We start from the raw sequence: 24106 nt of genomic DNA, 5'->3' as shown, positions 1-24106 counted from the left end.
TACGTATGTATGTCTTTTAACTTGATGCCATCTGGTATTGAGGAAGTTCACTTCAAGGTAAACAAGACATCTACACTTTTAAGAGTATAAAAAAATATTCTGCAAGCAATTGTAAGGGCTGAAATCTGCAAAATTTCCTCTGACTTGTCTAGAATCTCAAGACTTAACATTTTTTGTGGTAAGCACAGAAGGGTTATGGCTTCCACACTAGTCCTTTAAGATCCCTTTGTATGACAGAGATAGTTTTCCAGTCTTGTCTCAATTGACTGTCTTCCTAAATTAAAAAACAATGGTACTTCGCAGAAGGAAAGCAATGAACTAACCCTTGCAGACAGCAAATTCTTCCTCAGCAGCACCTCTACAGACATAAAACAAATGGAGATTTCATGCCTGGTGAGTTGCACTCCCTTACTTCCAGACTGCATGGGTTTTCATTGACACTTGCTCCCTCAACATCACAAGGAAAAGACTATAAAGTTTCTTCTTCTTTCACAGAGTGCCCGTGTAGCCTGGGAATGCATGTGTGCTGAGCATGGGAGAAGGGGCAGCAACTGTTTTGCTCTTGTTCTTACGGCCACTGTTTGATTAAATGAAGTCAACATTTTGAGAGATAAGCCTTTCCCTTCCAAACTGCTACTGCTTACAAAAGTGGGATTCGCAGCAGGGAGACAACCTATATCCTTCTCACCAGTTCAGTGACATGGACTGTCTCCATCCACTGCAGCAATCATTCTTCTAATATTACAACAGCTGTTTCTGTGGATGTTTCTTTTTGGCAACTGTCATGAAAGCACAACAAAGAAACATGGACAGAGTTCATACTAGGCCATCTTAGTCACCTACCTGGTGTACAAGCCTGAAAGTTATCCTTCCTTTATAAGCAGTCCTTCAAAATAACTTTCAAGTTATGAAATTAAATTCCTTATAGAAATAGTAAACCCAAGGCTTCTATTGTTATGTCTCCAAAGATAACTATTTTCAGATCAGGAACAGCACCAGCCCAATACACATAAACACTTATTCCATTAACTGGAATTACTTTAGTTTCCAAATACTTTATGGCACCTCACCCACTGAGCTGTATCAGTAGTGCCTCCAAGCTAGTAATGCCTGTAGAAAAGGACATTGTTTTTCCTCTAAAGCCGATACCAAAGTATATCTAGAGTTAGGCACATTGATTAAAATAATGGAAAGTAAATAATGTAAAATGTAATTTCAAAGAAACATACGTCCATCCAAAGGTCATAGATTAGAATCCCTTTCTCCAGTAAAGAAATTTCTCTTGGAAATTGCTGATCAGGAACAGGATTTCTTGTAAATGCTGAATTATTTTTATGTCAACAGTAAAATGTAGTGCACAGAAGAGTTGTTAAGGAGAATGTGTGATAGCACAGTCTCCCTAAAGAGGATACTGCAGCTCAGGCCTTGCACATACAAGGCACAAGACAGCTCGTATTGGTGGTACCTACTTAGAAGCAAGAAGTTTAGAGTTCCTTTTGCAAGATGTGCATGAACAGAGAGAAAGGGAGAGCCAACATCAAGGGACTTACATTCCAACAGCAGAATAAACTGTGACACTAATGCTTTTCAATCCATCTGCATTAAAAAAAAAAAAAAAAAAGCAAGCAAGAGGGATGACAAAAGCAAAGCTGGTTTTAGCTGAGAACTCAGTTTGTCAAGGTAGGACAATTCAGTTCAGTATCTCAAAGCATCCAACAATAGGGCACAGCAACCACCAGACATGCCTGATTATTTCTGCAGTCACACAGAGTGTTTCCATGGAAAAGCAGCAGCCTCCTAGGTTTGACATTCAGTGTCTGACAGCTGAGCCAGCCAAAGCTCAGACATGCAAGACTCAAAGAGAGATCACAGACAGCTCTTTGGACAGGGTTCTGAGCAATGCAAGAGTAAATCCAGCTCTGGGGAAGAGCCTAACCCCAGGGGCTCTGCCCTGTGCTCTTTATTTACCAGTTAAGCTCCTACTGAAAGCAGAATAGACATCAGAGCAGCACATGGGTGTGAACTGTGGCCATGGGGCTTTCCTTTCTCTTTAGGCTTTACTAAACAGTTTCTGAGAAGTCTGGATGGGAACTGCAGGACTGCTTTTCTACCCTGGCCTGGACAACTCCCGACAGAACTTGTAAACAAAAAGATAGAAACGGTGTTTCTGGAAGAAAAACAGCCTGTACATTCCTTCCTCTATGAAGTATCTTTCAACAAAAACCATGAACAGTAGGAGAGTAAGAAAATGCAGAGAAACCATGCTACTACCATAAAATAATTCAAGATGTTATGGGTATTCAGTGTGCTAATCTCCTCTGTGCACGTACAGGAAGTTTTCGTACTTCATCAATTAAACCTGGGGGGGGAAAAAAAAAACCTTGTTATAACTCCAGAACTTTAATTTATGCTTCATAGAGGTAATGTGAGGTACACCAGGAGTGGTGGTATTTGAGCTGTGCTAAATATTACATCAGTGTCCTTGTGATTTAGCCCACTGCAGGTGGCTAACCTATTAGTGGCAAAGAATGCAGAAAAAAAAATAATCTTAAAATGCATTTAGCAGACTCACATAATACACATTGATGCAATTTAAATTCCTCTCCAAACTCAGCAGTTCTTTGCCACAGATTTCCAAGATCTAGAAACAGCTGGTTTAGATCCAACATAAACACCCTTCTGAGCACTCTGTAACAGTTTTCTGACCAAGCAACAGACGAATTTTACAAAACACCTTGCTCTTCCCTAGCCTGAAGCTCCTTCAGCAGGTTGAGAGATCAGTCAGCAGTAAGGTGTCTACAGACACCAGGCTTGGGATTTGATCAAGCAGTTGTAGAGCATGCCCCATCCATGCCCACAGCTGGCAGCTCCACTGACAAGTGGAAGGAAAAGTGGTATCACAGGATTTATTGGTAGCCACCAAGGCCACACCAACAAAAACTAAAAATTCCACCTACCTCTCGTGCCAGCTCACACATGTGGGTTTGCTTTTTTAAATCCCAAATTTAAGGTATCACTTAGGCTGACAGCAACTATGTGTATCACTAGAGTCATCCAAAATATTTCTGTTTTTATTTTGTATACATTTCAATGTCTCAAAGTTCTCTTTGCAGTCTACCTCCTCCCACAAGGATGAGCAACACAAGGATGAGTTTCACAGTTGCACAAAAACGAAGGTTTTGGCAGAGACTATTTAGACAAATCTGATGGGTACTAGTGGTCTTGGTCAGCTGGGGCTTCCAGGTGGACCCATGACAAATACATGCCATTAGAGGCACAGCACACAAAATCACATGTTCTCTCTTTCTCAGATCATATTCAATATAAGTAACAGGTCCAGTATAGTTTATTACTATGCAGCATTTCACTTGCAGTAAGAATATCACAAATGCTTGTATTGTTACTGCTAACAACATACAATACAACAAAGAAGGAGCCATACCTTTCAAGGATCTTACTCTTTTGCTACAAGGGGGCAGGGAAGGATATTAGCACATGGGTTACTCCAATACCTTGAAAGGTCTAGACTTCTCACAGTTTGTATTTAATTGCAGAAGTATTTACTACATATAAGGATAAAGAAAAAAAATAAACAACGTAAATCAAGATATGCCTCCAAAGAAAGACTCCTACACATTCTGAGAAAGTAGTAATGACTGACATACACACATACAAAGCCGAACTAAAACAGTGATCTTGCTCACCAGAAAAAATTTTGGAAACACTGCTGAAGTTTTAATTGTCTCTGCTATAGCACTGGTGAGCTCACTGAGTCAAAGCCATGCAGTACAAACAGGGATGAATATTTAACAGCATTTCTATGTCCCTCAAGTAACGCAATATAGTGCAAATTCATACATGTAGTGTATATCTACACTATAGCGAAATATGCTCCATCCAGTCTGCCTGTATTTATATTTTAAACAGCTAGAATATAGGCAAGCTAGTAGATTATTATCTAAACTTTACTTCCATGAAAACTGAACATTTGGTGATGCACTGTTATCTAATGCTGTGGGTGGGCTGCAGTGACATGCACCGCTTCCCTCCCTTCTATACTCTCACAGATCATGACTATTTTCAGACTGCACATGACAGAAAAATAGGAAGGAAAGGTTAGGAAAGTGTCAGAAAATAAGTTCAAATTTGCACACAAATCTATTGTGTGCTGTGAGGAAGGTCACAAGATTCAACTTCTCATTGTAGGGATAGCTGCCTTAGATCAAAACAGTCATGTTCTGCTTCTGCTGCTGCTCACCCAAGCAATGAGAGCGCAGTTCGGTCCATCTGCCCTTGGATGCTGACAGATCACTTATCCTTCCTCAACGACAGCAAGCAACATGCTTCTTGTTGATATTAGCAGAAAAACTAGATCTAGACTACAGAATGCACTCCTGCACAGACAATTTGATCACAGGCTACTAGTGAACTTCCTTGACTCCTGCTGTCCTCCAGTTCTTTAAGAGAGTTCTGTAAGTGTATCAGCTACAGGCCAGGATTAAAAAACTATGCATATCTTTATTTTCCAATATTTCTGAGGCTCCCACAGGTCAAAAATTTACTTCAAAATCAGTAAATTATTTAAAAAACAGAGAAAAAAAAATTAAAAAAAGAGGTCTACTTACAGAAACCCATGCCTTATAAAGGAGCATCATTACTGCAAGCTGAAGTCCTTACATTCCAATGTTTTTGCGCAAGTAACTCTGCCCATCTAGGAGACAGTCCTTAAACTGGGCATTGAATGAACATAATCAACTCGTTATATAAAAAAGGAAGTTCTGAATTTCATAACTTAGTGACATAGCTCAGGAAATAAGCAAGAAGAAACATTTCAACACAGAGTAGCAGCAGATTGTGCGAGTGGGAACTTAAGTCAAAGAAAATGTTTAGTTAAAAAGACATAAAATCCTTACAGGTCAAGATTCATTTGACTCAGTGTCACCAATAAGGAGAACTCTATAGCTGTAGAAAGCTGTAGATAGCTCTTCCGCATTATATAAGCTATATTCCAGTCACATCTTTAAGATCTTTTAAGAACCCTTACTTCTTAAAAAAATAATGGGCAGTTCTGACGACGCAGAATGGCTGTCATTCAATGTAGAAGAGTCGTTCTGTGTTTTAGTTTGTGAAGAACTAGAAACACATGAGGAAGTTCAGAGAGGGGATTTGTGTAAGTTACTTGCGCTTGAAGTCTCACTACTCTTTTCATAGTACTAAACTGTCTAGTAGTGAGTTATTATCTTCCAGTACTAGGAAACTCATAAACACAACAATCTTAGTGCATTTGGTGCTCTTCTATCTTTGCTTCTTATCTTTGTTGTCTTTATATCAAATTTCAGCAGAAGGCCTCTAAGCCTTCTACTGCTACATGTTTGAGCCATGCAAAATTGAGCACAGAAACATGTACGCAGTGACTTCAAAACCTTCTGACTCTCTTCTGCGTTAACTTCTATGTTACTGAAATGGTACTAGAGGATTTTCAGGTAGAATAAAGGACTTTTTTCAGCACGCCACAATAGTGAACCCTTACAACAAAATCCCATGGCATCAGACATAGAAGATGCCAGCAGCTTTGTTTAGAAAGTCTGCTAGACAGCCAGATACCTCACACTACCTGCTCTGTGCAGCTTCTTTAGAAGTCCATTAAATACTTCACTTCTCACTTTAGGTACATTACATACAGAGAAAAAAAGCCCATTTCAACAGATCTCTGAAGAAATGAGGTATAAGCTACATCATACAGAGCACTGTGTGTAACTGCCTCTTGCAGACAGTCTTCTCCCTTTGAAGTTGGGATGTGTGAATCCCTCTATAAGCACAACTTTTATGCATCAGCTGTAGAAACAAATTACTTGAAAAAAACAGGTAATATCATTATCTCTCAATATACTAGAAGTCCCAACTCCTGGCAACAGAAGAATAATTCTAGAAAATCTGAGGTGTCACGTGAAAGAGTTTCACAGACCTCATATCGGGAAAAGTTTGAAATCATTAAGAAAGTGACAAAATTAATCAAATAAAAAGATAAAATCTTTTACATGGGTTTTGGAGGTTTGGGGTTTCTTAGTGTTCTTTTATTTTTGAGAAACTACTGAAGACTTTGTTAACTTTCATAACAGTAATGCAATGCAGAAAAATAAAATAAAGTCTTGCAAAGTCAAGATTAATTGCCCCATACATGCTAAGGGGCATGCATGCCCCATCCCTGCAGGACAGTGCCCTTCACAAACAGCTGCACTAGGAAGACTAACACCCACTGGAGTATCTCCTCCTCAAATAGATATTTATTTTTTTTACAACAGGAGGTACAATAAGCTAAAAGAAAAAGAGCAGCACATGTCTACTGTACTATTGCTTCATAAAATGTGAAAATTTAGATTTCAGAAAATTGTCATTTAATGATCAATAGGACAGTTCCAGAAATATATTAATAGAAGAAATACTAGAGGACTACATATTCCAATGCTTAGCTCTGAAGCATAACTTGTATGTCTAGTCCATCCTGGGAAGATGGCTGTGAGAAGACTACATCATCAAATGCATGCACTACACCTACCTCAGCCTAACAGAAGAGAAAGAAAAATACAGTGCAGCCAGACAGTTCATCTAATGAATTTATGAACTGGGTTTTAATGGTTCTTCACTAGAAAACCATCTGGTGCTACTAGCATAATTCAACCACACTCTGATTTTCACCTAACTACTAGCTGGGCTAAGATTCTCAGCATTCTCATAAAAAATGGAGTTTAAACATCATCATCTCTAATGCTGTCTACTATCTCTCCCAGAAACCCTTCTTATGTTTTTCTTCAGGGCCTGAAGCTAGTATTTGAAAGCTCAGTATGAATTATAACAATCTTTTCAGTCATATTACTTCCATCAACCTCCTGCAACTTTAACAGCATACTGAATTTTCACATTCTTTTTCTTCCTGCGATTTCAGGTTTTAGAAGGAAGTGATAGCTGAACAGAAATGAATAAAACAAAAAGTCTGCTTTTCATTTTGCAGAGTTACATTTGATCAGCACTCTAACCATTAGGAGTGATTGCTGTTATCTACAGGAAAACACCTGCATCCAGCACTCTGCAAAGAGCACTTACTCATCTGGACCACAATTACTTAGAATACAGCAGCATTGTATCATGTATTACACTGCCATTTATTTGAACTCCTATTATTTTATTTAAACTTACCTTAAGCCTTTGATGACAAATAATTAAGGCCACATTGTAATACAGTGATTTTTTTTTTGTGTGTGTGTGTCTCTTCAAATAGTCTATTTCTATTGCTTCAGTAAATTGCAATCTAACTTTAAGGCATTCCCATACTATGATGGGACACAACATAGCAAAATCCGTAGTCTAACAGGGTTCAGATTCAACTATTAATCAGTCACTCTACTACAAAACAAGTAGAGACTTTAATAAGTTGTGACATTCATAGCTGGAAGCTACAAAACGGAGACAGAGCACCCAGAATAGATTTTTAACTCAGTACTACATGATCCAAAACAAATAAATCTCCAAAATGCATCCATTCCAACTCAAAGAGAAGGTTTAGCACATCCAAATTTAAGACACTCAGTTGTAAAACCAAAGGCATCTACATCTGTGTTTTATCAAAAATGATGCTAAAAATGGATACAAATACTTCAGTTGACTCAACACAAAACAGCAGTGGAAGGCTGCCAAACTGAGCGTGTGTTCCTCTGAACACAATATACATCCTGTACATTTACCACCTCTCTCCAAAGCAGCAGCTGGAAGCTAGAAAGACCTATGTGGCCTACTGAATGGAAGGAGAGACTGCTCAACATTTTATTTTAAAATGGAAAATTCAACCATTTTGTTTTTTCCAAAAGCTCGGGAAACACTGAAGAAATAGCCGAAAGAGACTCTAGTCACAGTTACTTAGACTATGAGGACACTGTAAACCACAAGAAGCCTTACTGTCTTTCTTAACAACCTCTCTGGAGGTTTGAGGGATTCAGTTGTTTGGATTTGGGAGCAGAAAGATCTGGCAAGGTCTCTTGGGATGCATAAGGAAGCCTATATAAGTACAGTACATGATAGTAAACATTCTTGCTATTTTCCTTTCCCTGTTTGACAGCATATATCTTCACTGAATATTGAAACCAAAATCTGCCAAGGGCCCGTATTTTCAGAAGACTACCAACCTCTAACCCAAAATAAGCAAAAACATTATGTGTGTGTTCAGAGGAATTTTTCCATGTTCATACCATGGTCTCTCCCATACCCAGGAGAATAACAAAACAATAGCTATGTTTGATTATAGTCAATAAGCATCCTTCTTTTTTTTTTTTTTAATAAACAACCAGGATGAATTAGTACTCCCTTTTTAGATTTTGTTGCGCATACACTATGTCACAGCAATGGGTCAAATTCTCAGGTATTCTGGAAAAAGTGGCTTTGCGGAATTTTATACTCATCTACTCAACATCCTATTTCAGTAGAATAGCCAATGGGCAGGAGGGGGGGAACAGCTCCTTGAAACAGAAAAATTTGATAACAAAAACTGATCCATCATTAGGTTTGTAAGAAAGCTAAAGGAAAAGAGGAGCTGCTAGAGAACCCTGACGTGCACATAAGCACAGAACTGTTTTCATTTCAAAGCAGGTGAGGGCTGGTGGTGGGGGGGTGGTGCTGTTTGTTTGGTATTTAAGTCTATAAATAAGCCAGGCCCTACAGAGTTATTATTAATCATGTTCAAATCACATCAGGTTGCCAACACCTAATTGTCCTCACACCTGTACATTCTGTACATCTCCCTCTAAATTAAAATGGTAAGTTTTATTAATCATCAGTGGCAGCACACAGTACTTTTTCATGCAGCAAGAGCCAAGTAAACTGGAAATAGCTCACAGAGCTGAACAAGCACAAAAGCTCTTTAAGTTTACTTCAGGCCAAAACCTTTGTGCTATCTATATTACTATTCAGATAATACATACTGGAAATTTTTCTATAATTTGTTTTTAAACACAAAAGTGTTTAGGTCATCAGTGTCATAAAAAGCAAATTTTTTACAAAGATACCCACTTTCATTTGGTCCCTGTCACTTCACTGCAGATTCTGAACAGCTGTCCTGCATTTTGCCAAGTCCATGGCCACAATACACCCATGACACTGACTCACCATTTTAGAGTGCAAACATTGCTACTTATTCTTTAGCTTCTTCCTAATCTTTTTATGGTTTAGGACATCCTCATTATGACTTTTAAATCAGTTGCACATGGAAAGACATACTGCAGCTAAAGGATCTCTGATGAGTGTATGCACTCATACCTTGAAAAATTAAAAAAAAAAGTCTTTACAAACCACATAAAAAACCCAAAACACCAAACCAGGTCAGATTTGCCTTTTCCAAGGATTTTTTTATCTTTTCTGTACAGGACTCAAACATATTTATGGTGTTGCAGTATGTCCCAGGCATTTATCAGAATAGATTGCTGAGCCTTTCTGTCAACAACCATGACTGACTGGAGGTGGTGGGTGGTGAAGATTATGACTTTTTGCCTTTTCCAGAACTGAAACTATTTGCCTGTATGATGATATTTTCATAAAAGACTTTCAAAGCAGATGTCTGATGCTGGGCAATAAATTCAAAAATCAAGCCATTAAATACACAGCTGTAACAGGCTTGTATTTGCTGCTCCCATTTGAGGAATCCACTTTTGCAAGGTTTGGATCCTAGAGTGCATTATCATCTTAGCTGGCACCTTATTATGTACCTGGATACTAGAAGGAAAAATGAAAAATGACTGTTCAAGAAGAAATTTTATATTAAGTCTGCAGTTCCTTCAGGACAGACCATCACAGTAACTAAAATACCAAGGAAGATGTCTCAAGATATAATATCACATATTGTATGATATATTCAATGAGTATATAATTGAATAACTTCCTTAGAAAATGAAGCCATGAACGGCAAATAAATCATCTACAGGAGAAAAGTTCTTACAGCTAAGGTGCTGAACTAGAGGGAGCATGAATCACAACTACAAAATGCTGCATGGTTTCTTTTGCTATCCAAGTCAAAGGAGTTTGTACTTCTGTCTTTACTATAGGAAGCAAAACAACTAATTTATCTGCCTTACACAGAACAGCAGCCAATGAAAAACAGTATTTCAGTAAGAGCTCCTTTAGTGTGGCCCATCTTGTAATAAATATTCTTACTGTCTTACTGCTGCAAGAGAGTCACTGCCCAAAGTGTTACTGCAAATTATTGAATGAAGTTAGATAAAAGGAAACTCTCTGTATGCTTTGGGCCATTCATATTTCCAGCTAAGCAGTCAGGCATCTACACTCTTACAGGAGCATTTGCAGATCACAACAGGCAATCTACCAAGTGTTAGACCCCATCCGGTTCAAGCCACTTTTCCTCCTACCCCGGCTCATACAAAAAATTAGTTTTGAAGGAACCTTAAAGGTAATCTAGTCCAACTCCCTCCTCAGAGTAGGACCAGCTTAGATCATGTTGCTCAAGGTCTTGGCAATTGAGCTCTGAGTGTCTCCAAGGATGGAGATTCCACAGACTGTCTGGGCATCTCTTCCAGTGTTTGAACACCCTGATGCCAAATTTTTCTTCCCCTGACACGTAGGTGGAATTTCACTTGTTGCAGTTGCGTTTGTTGCCTCTTGGCCAATATTGTTCATCTCCAAGAGTCTGTCTCTGTCACCTCCACACACACCCCCACTAGGTGACAGAAAATAGCAATAAGTTACTCCATAGATGTCTCTTCTGGACAAGCCCACTACTGTCAGGCTCTTTATGTCATGTGTGGCAACCCCTGATCCTCTTGGTCAACTGGACTTGCTCCAGTTTGTCAACATCTTCCTTGCACGAGGGAGCTCACAACTGGACACAATACTCCAGCTGTGGCGTGACAGGCACAGAACTGTCACTGAAAGACTCACTTTCCTTGACTTGCTGCAGCTGGTCCTGTGTCACCACAAGGGCACACTGCTGACTCACATTCCTCCTCTTCGTCAGCTCCCCGTTTCTGCAGCACCGCTCTCCAACCAACAGCCTGTACTATTGCACAGAGATTTTCCAACCCAAATACCAAAACTTTCATTTGCCCACGATGAACTGCATGAGGCTTCTCTCAATCCATTTTTCCAGCCTGACAAAGTCCTTCTGAAAAGCATCCCTATCTTACCCATATTGACTGCTCCCTTCCCATGTTTAGCGTCATCCACAAAGTTGATGAAGATGCCTTTCTTTCCATTGTCCAGGTAGTCAGTGGCAATATGGAACAGTATCAACACTGGTATTAACCCAGGAAAAAGGGATTCCTCTCCTTTGCCTGTCTTCCAGGCAGCAACTGTAATTTGGCTGGCCTGTAAATTGACCCATGTCCTCCAGAAGACTGCTAAAATTGCTTTCAGAGCCAGAATTGCTATCTGACCATCACGTCCTTACCCAAAGGGCAACATTCCTAAAATGAAGTAGAGCTGAGGTGGTTCCTCATACCACAGTTTAACACTACATTATACTCAAAGTAAAGCAATTTGCTTGAAGTACCTCAAGAACATCAGTAAGTTAGTTATTGTCTTTCTTATCAGCTTAGTTTCCAGTGCTTCAGGTTTCTTTCCTGCCCAAAACTGTTTGTGTATGTGACAGAAAGAAAACAAACAAGAAAAAGCCAAGAACAACTTTGCAAAACTGTTTTGGTGGGTTTCTTTCCCAAAAGGTCCTTTAAAGTGTTTTAAGAGCTTAGTAACTTCACAGAAGGGAAAGAATTTGTACATTTTTGGTGTATCAAAGCATAGCACAACTATTCATACAGAAATAAATGGACATACTAGATATCAGATTAACATGTTAGGTTTGGGTTCTTTGGCTTTTATTTGGAGGGGGTTGGGATTAAGAAGAAGCAGAAAAGCATAAACAGCATTAGGAAGAAGCAGAAAAGTATAAATTATAGCTATATCAATGTATCTTAATTCACAGAAGATAAGTTTGCAGGCAATTTCCATGGATGAAGCACACTGAGACCTTGGACCTTAGCTAAAGTCACAAGCAAATTCCCTTGAACACCACGTGTCATCAATTTGGAAACTAACAATACTCACAGCTGCTAAAATACCCCATAAAACAATGCAGTTCATACCTCAGAAAAAAATAATTTGGACTTTTTTCACTTGTTTTGAATTTTCACTTACATCTATTAATTCTTGGTTAGTTTATTTAAGGCAGGAAAAATAATTTACAGGAGTACTCTGGGGCAACAGAGTTTAAGCTTAGACTTAAGAAAAGAGTATCAAGACCATATCATAGAAAATACGTAGAAGTTAATTTAATAAACCCTTCAAATTAGATATGTGACTTTACCTTCTATGAGATAAATGAACTCTATTAAATACTAGAAAGGAGCACAGGACATGATCATCCTTTTTAAAGAATAAAGCTCACCACACCGTGTTCTCCTCACATTCAAGCATACAGTTTATAGATACCTGCATTTGTCTTAGAGATGCTTTGAACCAAGAGAACAGAAAGCTATCCATGACAAAATCTGGGAAACACTGTAATCCAAACAGGAATCAGGGAAGGAATTACTACGTTATATTCCTACACAAGGAATTTAAAGTATAAAAAAAAATCATGACAAAAGAGAACAAGTCTGATGGTACACCACTGAATTACTTTAAGAAGTCTAGGTTCAAATTCTTTGGCTCCACAATTAATTTTTTGTCCTCAACATATTCCTTAATTGTCCATGCAGACTTCTTGTGGGTAACCATAGCACTGAATCTCACTATGAAAGCGCAAGGAGGAAACACTCACTCGTTACGTGAGGCTATGCAGATATTTATAAAGCACGAAAAACGAACATGCAGTTCTGGATGGCACCCATGGTGTTTTTAAGCAGCTACATGAAAGAGGAAAAAAAAGTGACCCAGGAATCAAAATAAAAGTCAGACTTTGTTCTAATATGGGATGGAGGAAACTGCTCTCCCCTTACAGGACAAACAAATATCATCAACTGCCTGACACAAAAGGGAAGAGGAAAACAACAGGAAAACTTGCCAGCTGGGGAAAGCTGTAGTCAACTGCCAAGGATCATTTTAGGGTTGCAGCTGCTTGTCTCTGCCAAGTTTAAAGAGTTAGCTGTTCTAAAAGTATATTAAAAAAAATGCCGCTGGGGAGTTTAAGTACTGACCTTGTAAGGAAAAATTCCATGGAGAAGAGAGCAAATTGCCAGGATACCAGGAATTTTGTTAAACATCATCTCGTGATTTCCCAGGTTCAGCTTCAAAACAGCTATTTCAAAAATGCAACTGATGTTGCTTTTTTCTGCTCAGATCCCTACCCACAGAGCTGCCAGTCTCTCATGTGTCCATCTGAATTCAGTTCCACACATCCCACTCCAAAGGGAACAACTTCTAGACTGAGAATGTTGCTACTACTATATCATCACAAATCTATTTTTACTGGGTGATGCATGGTGCTTCTGGGAAGACAGCAGATATAAAATTTCTCTCAGTATTTTAAGATTATTCATGTACAGAGCTCTCAGCAATGCCATCTCTTGAGATTTTAGAGAAGCACTGGTGATAAGCATACTTTCAAGTATTTTAGGACTTAAAAGGGCTAAATCTAGTAAAAAAAAACAAACAACCCAAGAAAAAGTATCAAGGTTTTCCCCACATAACAGTGTGCTTGCACCTAAACTATAAAAAGTATGACTTTTTTAAGATTTTTTTTTTTAAAAACAGAAAAATCTGAATGGCATAGCACTGATATCCGAAGTGTCGTGAAGGATGATCAAATCACCTTTGTGATATTTCTGAGAGTTCAACAGGAATCCCCTCAAATGGATGATAAAGGAAGAAGTGACGTAAAAGTGTCCAAACCGGGGGGAGTGGGGTCAGGGAAGTGATTCATTATATAACACCTGCACTTAGGTTTCAAACATATTACATACAGCATGAGATAGAAAAAGCATAGCAGAGACAGGTGCAGGAAGAAACCCAGATATGTACACACAGTGTCATGTCCTTTAACACCCCCAGAACCAGCTGACACTTACTTTAATTACTCAAGAAAACCAGGAAACATTTATTCCAGCCTATAAACTTTTAGCCAGAAGTTCTGCTACCCTTCTCCTTAAATCAGAAGCAACAGAATGATGTAAAATTTACCAGTTTTGAGGGAACCGGCAGATGTAATTTTGTTCCTCTGTAGTTACAAGGGTGACCAGTACCCAATGTGTGTGGGGCACTACTCCACACTGAAGATGATTATTTGCCAGAAGACTTGATGACTATCATCAGATATCATTATTATACAAGCTTAAATGTCTATGTAACAAGCATGACAAAAAGTAGAAGCTACTGGAAACCACAAAATTATACTAAAAAAAGGCAGAATTCTACTGCTACCTGACAGTTTATTATTTTACAGCATTCCCCTCCACCATTATCACAACAGAAGCAATTCAATCATGGTTATTATATCTCACTGCTGTTTCACAGCAATCAGCGTGGCTGTTACTTTCAGTGACAGTCAGACATATCTCTAAGGCAGCATACACTTCCTGCTGAAAAAGCGGCCAGCCAGCCATTTACTTTCCTATTTACAGAACAAACTGGCACACAAAACAGGAACCTCAAAATCCAGCCTCATGACTCTTATCGAGGGACACAGAACAAGAGAGAAAAACTAAAGACTGAACAGGACACCACAGAAGTTTGTCAGAAGCACAGAGTGGGTTGAGTACATTCAATCACGATTCAAAATAATAGTAATAATTTAACATTCACACTGTACAAGTCAGTTAAAAAATGCCTTCTTCACAAAATATGTGTTTCTTAGCCAAGCCTTTCCTCTGGTACAAATACATATACAATAATGGTATCTGGAAGTTCAAGTCTCAAGGTGTGTAAGAGGTCAAAGAAAATTTATCAAGTTTAGAGTTATCTATCAGACACTGGCTGTATCTTCCAAATGTATGAAGGTAGGAATATCTATCTGGAATACATTCAAGATAAAGAAGGAAGTTTTAAAAATAAATCTAGTTGCACACACTGATACTGGCTCACCAGTTTCATTTTGACTATTACAGGGATATAAAGTAGTATTGAGGAATACTTACTTAAAAAAAAAAAAAAAAAAACAAAAACAAAACAAAACAAAAAACCACAACAAAAACAAAAACCAAAACAGACTCAAGTCAGGTTTCACAAAGAAACAAGCTGTTCTCTGAGAGACCTAGGTGATCACTGGGAACCTCCACTACATAAAGACTGTATTTCATCAGAACTGATTTGCATTGCAGTTACAGTGCTGTGTACAACAGTCTTTATGCTCCACAAATCTCACAGTTACAGTGCAGTCTGATGCAAAAATGACCACGAGCTATTTCTAGGCAATGTCAGAATCCTAAAGACAAGAATTCACAGGAAGATCACACAACATGGCAGTAGGCAAAAGAGTACAGGGCTAGGACTTCATGAACTATGGCACACAACTCAGATAGAACCACTTTCAATGGTCCCAGGAGGCCAGAAAAGAACAGTAACTTTTACTGTCTTTTTTACAGCAACGTCTGGCAAGCCTTGAACCAGATCATTAAAGGTATCAGAAGGAAAGACGCAAAAAACCCAAAAGCAGGGGTTAAGAAAAATGGGGGACAGAACCATATTAGTAGACTGACCTTTCCAGAAGGGATGCCACCAGTAGGATCAGAGGGCCATCAGCTGCAGAGGAGGAGTGGGCTGGCTCTTTCACTCCTCCTACAGCAGCCTGGGGAAGGGCTCAGCGGCAGCTGAGACCAACTATGGAAACTGAAAGGTAATGAGCTGTAAGTCTAAAAACCAAACAAACTTGGCATGTTTCCCGTTGTGTGTAAATTCACTAGGAAGACATTAGAATGTTAGAGTTGTTCATGATTCGTTTGGGTTCTGGTAATAGCGTGCAATCACATTCAGCTGCTGAATTCACCCAAAGCAGATCATGTATATGTTTGCTTCCAAACCAAACTTTAAAGGAGAAAACTCATTCTATACAGAAAGGACAACTTCTAGACTGTCCACCTTCTCACCTACTCCACTTACCATGTCACCTCACACATAACCTATTCTGCTTTCTTTTACCTGTTCTTCCAATTTGCTCTACCTCAATATACTCGTTTCCCTTGCTGCACGTCTGTGAGTACCAGCAGCACAACAGACAAGCACACGAACACATACACATTACATTCTACCTAAGTCACAACCCTTGCTTCCCTCACAGCCTGGAGCCTGTGGAAGAAGTATGGCAAAAGCAATGCTTAAGCCTCTTGTGAAGGACTTGCTGAGCGGATTGCAGATAGCACCACCCCAATGTGACACAGGACCCTTACTTTATCATCCGCTTAAAGCCTCCACTCTGTGTTTGGAAAGAACTTGCATTTTTGCTTTCCCTCCCTTTTTACTTCTTAAAGCACATTACAGCTGCAAACTTCAGTTAACAACTGTGCTGTTTACAGTTTTACCTGAGACCACTGCAAGCCCTGGGCTCATATACCTCAGTAACGCTGGAACAGATTATTTCTGGACTCTGTCTCAAAGTCAATACAGAGGTTATAGGTGCTTATTAATATGAATTTGAAGTCCCCATCTGACAAAGTTTACAAATGAAGTGAGTATAGGATTGGCACAAGACGACATTGTTACACTTTCCTGAATGCAGGTAGGTTGGTTTGTCCTGTTTACTTTAGACACGCAAGCAGCAGCTTAGGAAGATGGGAAGGTGGTGGTGTTTGGTTTGTTGTTTTTTTTTTAATGGGCGACATACTTGCCATAGTTTCTAGAAGTGCTGTCTATCAGTCAACTGTGCTTTGTTCTTTCGATTTACAAAACCAAAACTGAACTCTCTCTCCTTCCCCCTCTGCCTGGCTTCTGTAAAATTTACAGAACTGGAATTAGCAATATAATTTTAATGTATTTTCTTCTAAGCAAACATTTTCCCTTGAAAATGGTATTTCATATTCAGATCATCAGTACTTTCCACTGTGTTCTACAAGAACACAAATGCCTTGTTTAAAGCATCATTTTCTTCCCTCACTACTTCAAAGCACACACAGCCCTGCTGAAGGACAAGGACTTCACGGTTCCATCAAGGCAGCAGAGAAGAAGCATCTAAATCTAAATAAGACTTTTCATCTCTCAAACTGTACTAACAGATACACCCAATATAGCTCATTCTTTAGTCATACAAGACTTGTGCTTTGAGGTTATGCTTTCCCAAACAAGGCCCCAGCTGCACTTCAAGTTAACTACTGCAAGCAGATTTACCAGAGAAAGAGGGAAATATAAGCCTGAACTACAACCTGCAATTTTGGTGAGGACTGGAGCACTGTGTTCAGCTCCGGGACCCCCAATACAAGGACATGAACCTGTTGGAGTGAGTCCAGAGGCCACAAGGATGATCAGAGGGCTGGAGCACCTCTCCTGTGAAGGCAGGCTGAGAGTGTTGAGGTTGTTCAGCCTGGAGAAGAGAAGGCTCCAGAGAGACCTTATAGTGGCCTTTCAGTACTTGAAGAGGGCTCATAAGAAAGATGGAGACAGACTTTTTAGCAAGGCCTGTAGCAATAGGACAGGGGGTAATGGTTTTAAACTGAAAGAGGGTAGATTTAGATTAGATATTGGGAATAAATTCTTTACTGTGAGGGTGGTGAGACACTGGAACAGGTTACCTGGAGAAGTTGTGGATGCCCCAACCCTGGAAGTGTTCAAGGTCAGGTTGGATGGGACATTGAGCAACCTGGTCTAGTGGAAGGTGTCCCTGATCATGGCAGGGGGGTTTGGAACTAGATGGTCTTAACGTCTCTTCCAACCCAAACCATTCTATGATTCCGCTCAAAAGCCTGACTTCCCTTTATTCTCTCCCCAGTCACAACCTCTGCTAAGGCCCCCACCTGGTTGAATTCATAACCCTTTATCTATGAGCACAGAAGCAGTATTTGGAGTAGTCTCCACACTAAGATCAAGATTCCACCACTTAAAGAACTGTAAACATCAGAATATAAACCACCTACAGAGAAAGCTATTGACAAATACAGGTCCAGAATGGTTTCAACATACCAGCAGGTCAACCCTACTAAAGTTATGTGTAAACACAATGGCAAAGTAGTTTTAAGTGTCTGTAAGATTAGGCTGGCAATCCAAAGTCTACAACTAGCACCAGTGGCCTGTCACTGCACCATCTTGCTACTGGCAAGTTAGAGTAGTCCTAACAAAAGCCACTTCCAAAAAGTCTTTTCCATTAGAACACTAGTAAGATTTAAGTGGTCACTGCTCTCGGTATTAATTGAGAAATAAAACATTTTCAGTACCTGAAGCCTTCTTAAAGAAGAAAAGAAGTGAATCTGTATACACCAACGGAGGCTTGCAAATGATAGGTTCAGGAATCATGAACACTGTAAGCCCAGGAGTCACCAGAAGGAATATTTTGCTTTATGTGGAGCCACTCTGGGAATACTGTGCTGTATCGCAACCTTACCAGGCATATTTACAGGGTGCTGTAAGAGTTTCTGAGAACAGCCTTGTTCACTACCAATTCATGCTAATAAGCATAACAAGCATGATAAATTGAAGAAGCAGAATTTGGGCTTTGTACTAGTTTTTCTTGCTCATGGCATTGTAACTACCCTGAATAAAACTGGTTAAAACTATTTACTAATGTTTCCTAGAGGAATTCCCAAAACTTCTCTTTCATTCACCTTGCTCCAAGAGGAAATAAATAGTAGTTTTCCTCTGTCATGTGAAAATGTGCAGCTCTCCCTCTTTGGTACATTCTTCTGTAATTGTGGAACTAAACAGTGTAACAGAGACCTCAGTGACATGTTCTTCATCTTAAGCCAGAATTAGAACAGCCTTAAAGGAAACGCCATGCAAAGACTCATTTTCTAATAGTAACCCTTTCTCTGTCTTTGACCCTGGCAAACTTGCTCTGACAGCTACAATAAAAAAGAGGTCACTGCCACAAGCCAACTATTCTGATCACCTCCTAGGAGTTGGCATCCCAGGAAAAAAGCGGAAAAACTGTTCATGGGAACAGCACAAATAAAGGAGTGGAAAAAATGCAAATTCAAGGGCAGTAAGATGCCTGGCTACTGCATAGACATCACATACAGTAATTACGTGGCAGGAGTCTCTCTCAGAGGTTTTTAAATTACTAAGAGAAGAATTTCTAAAGCTTGTCAGCCAAACACCTCATATTTCATTGCTCCTTCTACAGCAGCAAGCAGTTCACAGACTAAATGCCCCTCCTTCAAGTTACAAGTAAAACCCTGTTAGACTGATCTATTTAACAAAACCCAAAGCTACATTAAAAAATGTATGTGAAAATGGTTCCTAAAAAGGCAGCTATTAGAGCTTGTAAATCCCACCAAAAAACCTTGTAATTGTGTGCACACATACGGAGACATAACCCCTGGCATCCTGTGTCATCCATTTTTCTTGAACTATTTCCAGCACTTTTGGAAAATAGGTTATTTATTCTTAAAGACAGCATGCCAATTATTCCACGGATGAGCCATGCAAGCAGAGACGGCTGCTGTAGCAGGTCAATAAGGCACCACAGGAAGGGCAGCGTTGCTTTGCTCCCCCTTCAAAGAGAGAGCACAAGCACTGCCTTCATTAACAAGTATTGACTAGCCTCTCTAATTACTGCCTTCTAGACCTCACATTTTCACTGCAGCACAATCCTCAGCTGTTTGCAGATGCCATTTGCCAGGTTAGGTTTTGCTTTTACTGACAATTTAACGCTGTGAAAAGGAGCAGATAAACTTTTTAAAACACTTTAATACATTTGTTGGATTTCCAAAAATATCCACAACACATAGGAATGTACTAACTGACACTATTCTTTCAAATTATGCACCTGAATCTGTTGGTTTGCTTGCCTAAAGTGAGAAATACAAATCCAATATTTAGACTTGTAAATTATGAACTGGTTTTCAGAAGAGCTCAAACTCAGTACCTCAGAAAAATGCCCTATTTAGCTGTTACACCTGTACAGAAAACCCTGGGTGAAGTATGGATCACTTTGAACCTTGCTCTCATGCCTGTCCGACTGACTGCACCGAACAATACTTTTGCTTTTCCCTATGCATGATTTAGAAACAGAGAACCATAATTAACTATAGGTGGAAATTTAGGAGACTATTTTAGTTCTGAATAATATTTTTGGCAGAATAGAATATAGTTTTAAATTTCTCTCTCTTTTTGCCCTTTTATGTCTCTAGGTAAACAAATCCTCAACTACCTTTTTGCTTAAATATCTACTACATTAAATATTTGCAGTAAGAAAAAAAAAGCTCTGTGGAAGATGATGATACCCATAGCATACTGTACCCTTATTATTCTGAAACATTACTGTGAGTAGACAGAAGTGCATTTACTTAACAGTGAAGACATTTAACAGCATTTGTTTAAAAATTATGGATTCACTTCTCCTCCTTAGGTCAAAAGCTGCTTCTTTCTACACCACGCTGACTTCCTGCTCACATCCTCAGCACCGACACCAGAGGTGACTGCACAACCTACACACTGAAGGGCTCGCTGTCTTTCACTTCCTTTTGTGGCTTTCAAGGCCGAAACTAGAGGGAGAGTTTTTCTTCACTAGAATATTGAACTTTTCAGTTACTTCGAAAACAGAAAAATCATAAAGTGAGAGCTTTATTTCTACCTTCTGATATCTCCTCTCAAACTAATTTGCTGCTCCCTAGGGATGCATAGGAAGATGGTAAGACCCAACACAAGCTCAGAACACCTCCCCTTCATTCTTACTGTCACACTCGGCACGCATAACACACACTCCAGGAAAGCAGATACTTAAATGAACATTACAAGCGTGTCTGGATGAATGGACAGCACACTACTGTAGCTACCAGGAGAATATATATTTAGACTGCACTCCACCATTCCTTACAGAGCCGTTTTGTTGCCTGCTGAGCATTGCCTATCATTTCTATTGAAAATCCTGAGTCGACATCAATAACGAGTTGGATTTTTGTCACCCATACCCAAGGGCCACATCTTTTTTAAGACACCTGACCCTTTCCATTTTACCTTTAAAACAAGGCATCCACACTGCAAATAGTTGTGAGATTGTCGTAAATATGCTTCATCTTACTCCAGTTATTTGGCTGAAGGAAGAAGTCATTTATGTAGGAGATCCAGGACACAAGAGAGATCACGGCTTCCAGTGATTTAAGTAATGACATCATAGAAAACAGTCTCCTGATGGTGAAACAGCTTGTAGTCGTTGTATACTAAGGACGTCTCTTCATCACAATGCTGTCAAAGCCATCTCAGCATCAGCAGAGCAGTACAAAAGCAATAATCAGCTAAGTAGTTCTCACCTCTCTAACTTAATACTACAGTGTGAAAACACCCCAAATACATATATAGAAACATCACCTCCAATCTTGTGCACTGTACTCTTTTCAAGTGCCTTATACAGCAACATGAAGCTTTAATACTTACTTGTCCTGTAAGATAGAGATATCAATGAATAAAACACAGTAGCTGGCTCCTGTTTTTTTGAAACAAGAGGGAGGGTTACTGATCCTTTAAGGTTTCTTTTGCAACGAGGACAATTCTGGAAGTAAAACTATATCCACCATACAGACAGTGATAAATAGGTCAAAAATATTCTAGCAAAGAAAATATTTGCAAAACCTTTGAAGGCTGGTGATATTCTCCTGAGGTGCAAAATACATATACAAATGAGAATATTACAAAGGAAACCACACTGGATTTGAAGAAGTAAGTTGCAAAGAGCCTCAATCCTCTCAAAACTGTATTACCTGCTATACAGAACTGCTTGAATACAGAATAAAAATTTAGATATATTATTGGCAACACAGACTTGGCATCAGATCAAAATCCTGGGTATCTACAATACATTTTTTTATTTTTGAAAAGATGAAACCATGAAAAATTTTCTGTCTGGAATATCAAGACTTATTTTAACGAGACCAAAAAATACTGGTTTTCCATTAAAATCGAAAAATATCTCAAAGTTCTCACTTAAAATTCCAGAAATCTAACAGCAGCCAGACAATCTCCAACTGCAGATAAATGGAGTATTTCAGTCTTGTGAAGTGGTCAGCTCATGGTGCCATTGATCTTAGATTGGTCTATGTCATCTTGTGAATTACCATCACTGTACGGGGGCTGCTACTGATCACTCAGCGTGATAATTTAGTAAGACCAGGACTGAGTTTCCCAGTCAGGTCAAAGACTTGAAGTGGGCAACAAGATATACTTGGGGTAGATGAAATACAATTTTAAAGTCATTTAAGTATACCAGCACATTTAATTCAAAACCATGGGTCAGATGTTTTTACTAATTTTGGACATGACATAGTACACGATCCAGTGTTTTAACCTCCAATTTGACAAAACAGTCCTAGGGATCGCTTGTTCTTGTTTAGATGGAAGCACACTTGACAAGTACATCTGCTTCTTACGTCCAAAAAAACATAGCCATTAACTTGTACATCATTTCTTGTTACACTGCTCGGTCGTAAGAAGGAGGGACAGAAGGGAAAGTTGCCGAGACAAATTTATTCTGCCAACAGTCAGCAGAATTCACTGACAGATTCAGAACAGGATTCACTAAGCTTTTGGAACAGTCTTTGAAAGCAACTGTGAAATGCTAAGTTACACAGAGTCTGGGAAAATGAGAAGAAGGTTGCATTTGCACTTGATTTTTTTGTAAGGCCATCTATCGCCATGGAAGCAGAAAGCAAAACCGAGTTTTGGAAAGGTTTTGCTATTCAGCGTAAGTAACCGCACTCCAGATATGAAAAGGATAGCGCAGGAATTACAGCAAAAGGAATTCTGACCACTAAAAAATTAAGGGTCTTTTACCAGCAATAATAATCTTTATCCATTTCCATAGGCAGTCTATCCTCAATTCCATATTTCTGTCAGTGATCTCCAGCTCCAAGATAGCCACTGATAAAGAAAGAAATATGCAGGTAAATCACTCTGTTTTCATTCTAGACTTTGAAAGTTAGAAAACTAACATGCTAAACGTAACCACTTCATGATTAATCACAGATTATTCTGTGAAAGAGAGTTCTTTTGAGTGAAGTCTGTGGGAAACAAATCTATGTTCTACCTGGTCATATTTTTCACCTTGAACATAAAAAAGACCAGGTCTGATTAGATATAAATATATAGCTGATAGGGTAGAAATCCCCTTACCTTTCATAACACATGGCCAATTTACTCAACGCAACCCTTTCTGTTGAATCATTGCATTACCAGGCACAGAGTATTTGCAAATGATTCAGTTAAACTAAACCTTAGAGAAACTAAACCTGGTTTACTGGCTGTAGGTCAGTACTCAAGCGTTTCAAAGAGGTTTTAAAAGTTCAGCATACGAACATTCACCTTGCATGCAGTTCTTTCCACGTCAGTCAGGTACCTGTTTGTTAAAAACTGTGCCAAGTGAGGACCTTCATCTGAACATACATATAAAAGAAGATATAGGGAACTATGCCAAGGAGTTTGATGACAGGCAGATGGGATGACGACAATACTCAGAGACACATGGACCTGTTGTAATCCATTAGAGAGTATGTTCCTCCATATACACTCCACATACAACCAATACTGTTACCAGTTCACCTTTTCCACTGGGTATGAAAAACTCAGAACCTCTAAGGAGCTTCCCTAGCTTTTAAAATTATGCCCTTAGCAACTGCTAAATCAAAATGCAATCTGTAGGCCAGGCCCATAATCGCTAGTTGGAAGGAAAAACAAGACTAACTTTGCTGAATCACAGCCAGCTGGAAATACAGCAGTAGCCTTTGCCGTCAGAGCACAGCACTACGGCGGCCACACCACCAGCTCCAGCCCAACGAACAGCAGCCAGGGTTGGAAAAACCCGACAGTCCAATGTCTAAAGCTGGCCTTCCCCATCGCTATGTGTGCATGGCTGCTGTAGGGAACGTACTGAAGGGACAATAAACCAGGCTGCAGCCTTCGCTGGTTCCAGCAAGGAAGTAATGTATTATTCTTTTTTTAGTAGAAGTTGGTGGAGAATTCAGTGAGCTGCCATGGTGGAAATAAGGTT

General features: G+C 39.3%; 1 protein-coding gene across 3 annotated transcripts in view; it reads right to left on the bottom strand.

Moving 5' to 3' along the window:
- The window catches only part of FGD4 (FYVE, RhoGEF and PH domain containing 4), a 110955-nt gene that overhangs the window by 71631 nt on the left and 15218 nt on the right, over positions 1-24106 (bottom strand). Inside the window, exon 1 of one of the 3 annotated variants that reach the window (XM_040594036.1) lies at positions 4626-4713. The exons of the other annotated variants lie outside the window; for them this stretch is intronic. Within the exon in view, the coding sequence (XP_040449970.1) occupies positions 4626-4635 (10 nt within the window). The 5' untranslated portion in view covers positions 4636-4713. Of the gene's footprint in view, positions 1-4625; positions 4714-24106 lie in introns of those variants that run through there. 3 annotated transcript variants of the gene reach the window in all.

Source organism: Falco naumanni, chromosome 5, assembly GCF_017639655.2.
Source record: "Falco naumanni isolate bFalNau1 chromosome 5, bFalNau1.pat, whole genome shotgun sequence".
Classification (NCBI taxonomy): Eukaryota; Metazoa; Chordata; class Aves; order Falconiformes; family Falconidae; genus Falco; species Falco naumanni.
Note: the sequence above shows the minus strand (reverse complement) of the source record. Positions and strands in the feature narration are given on the sequence as shown.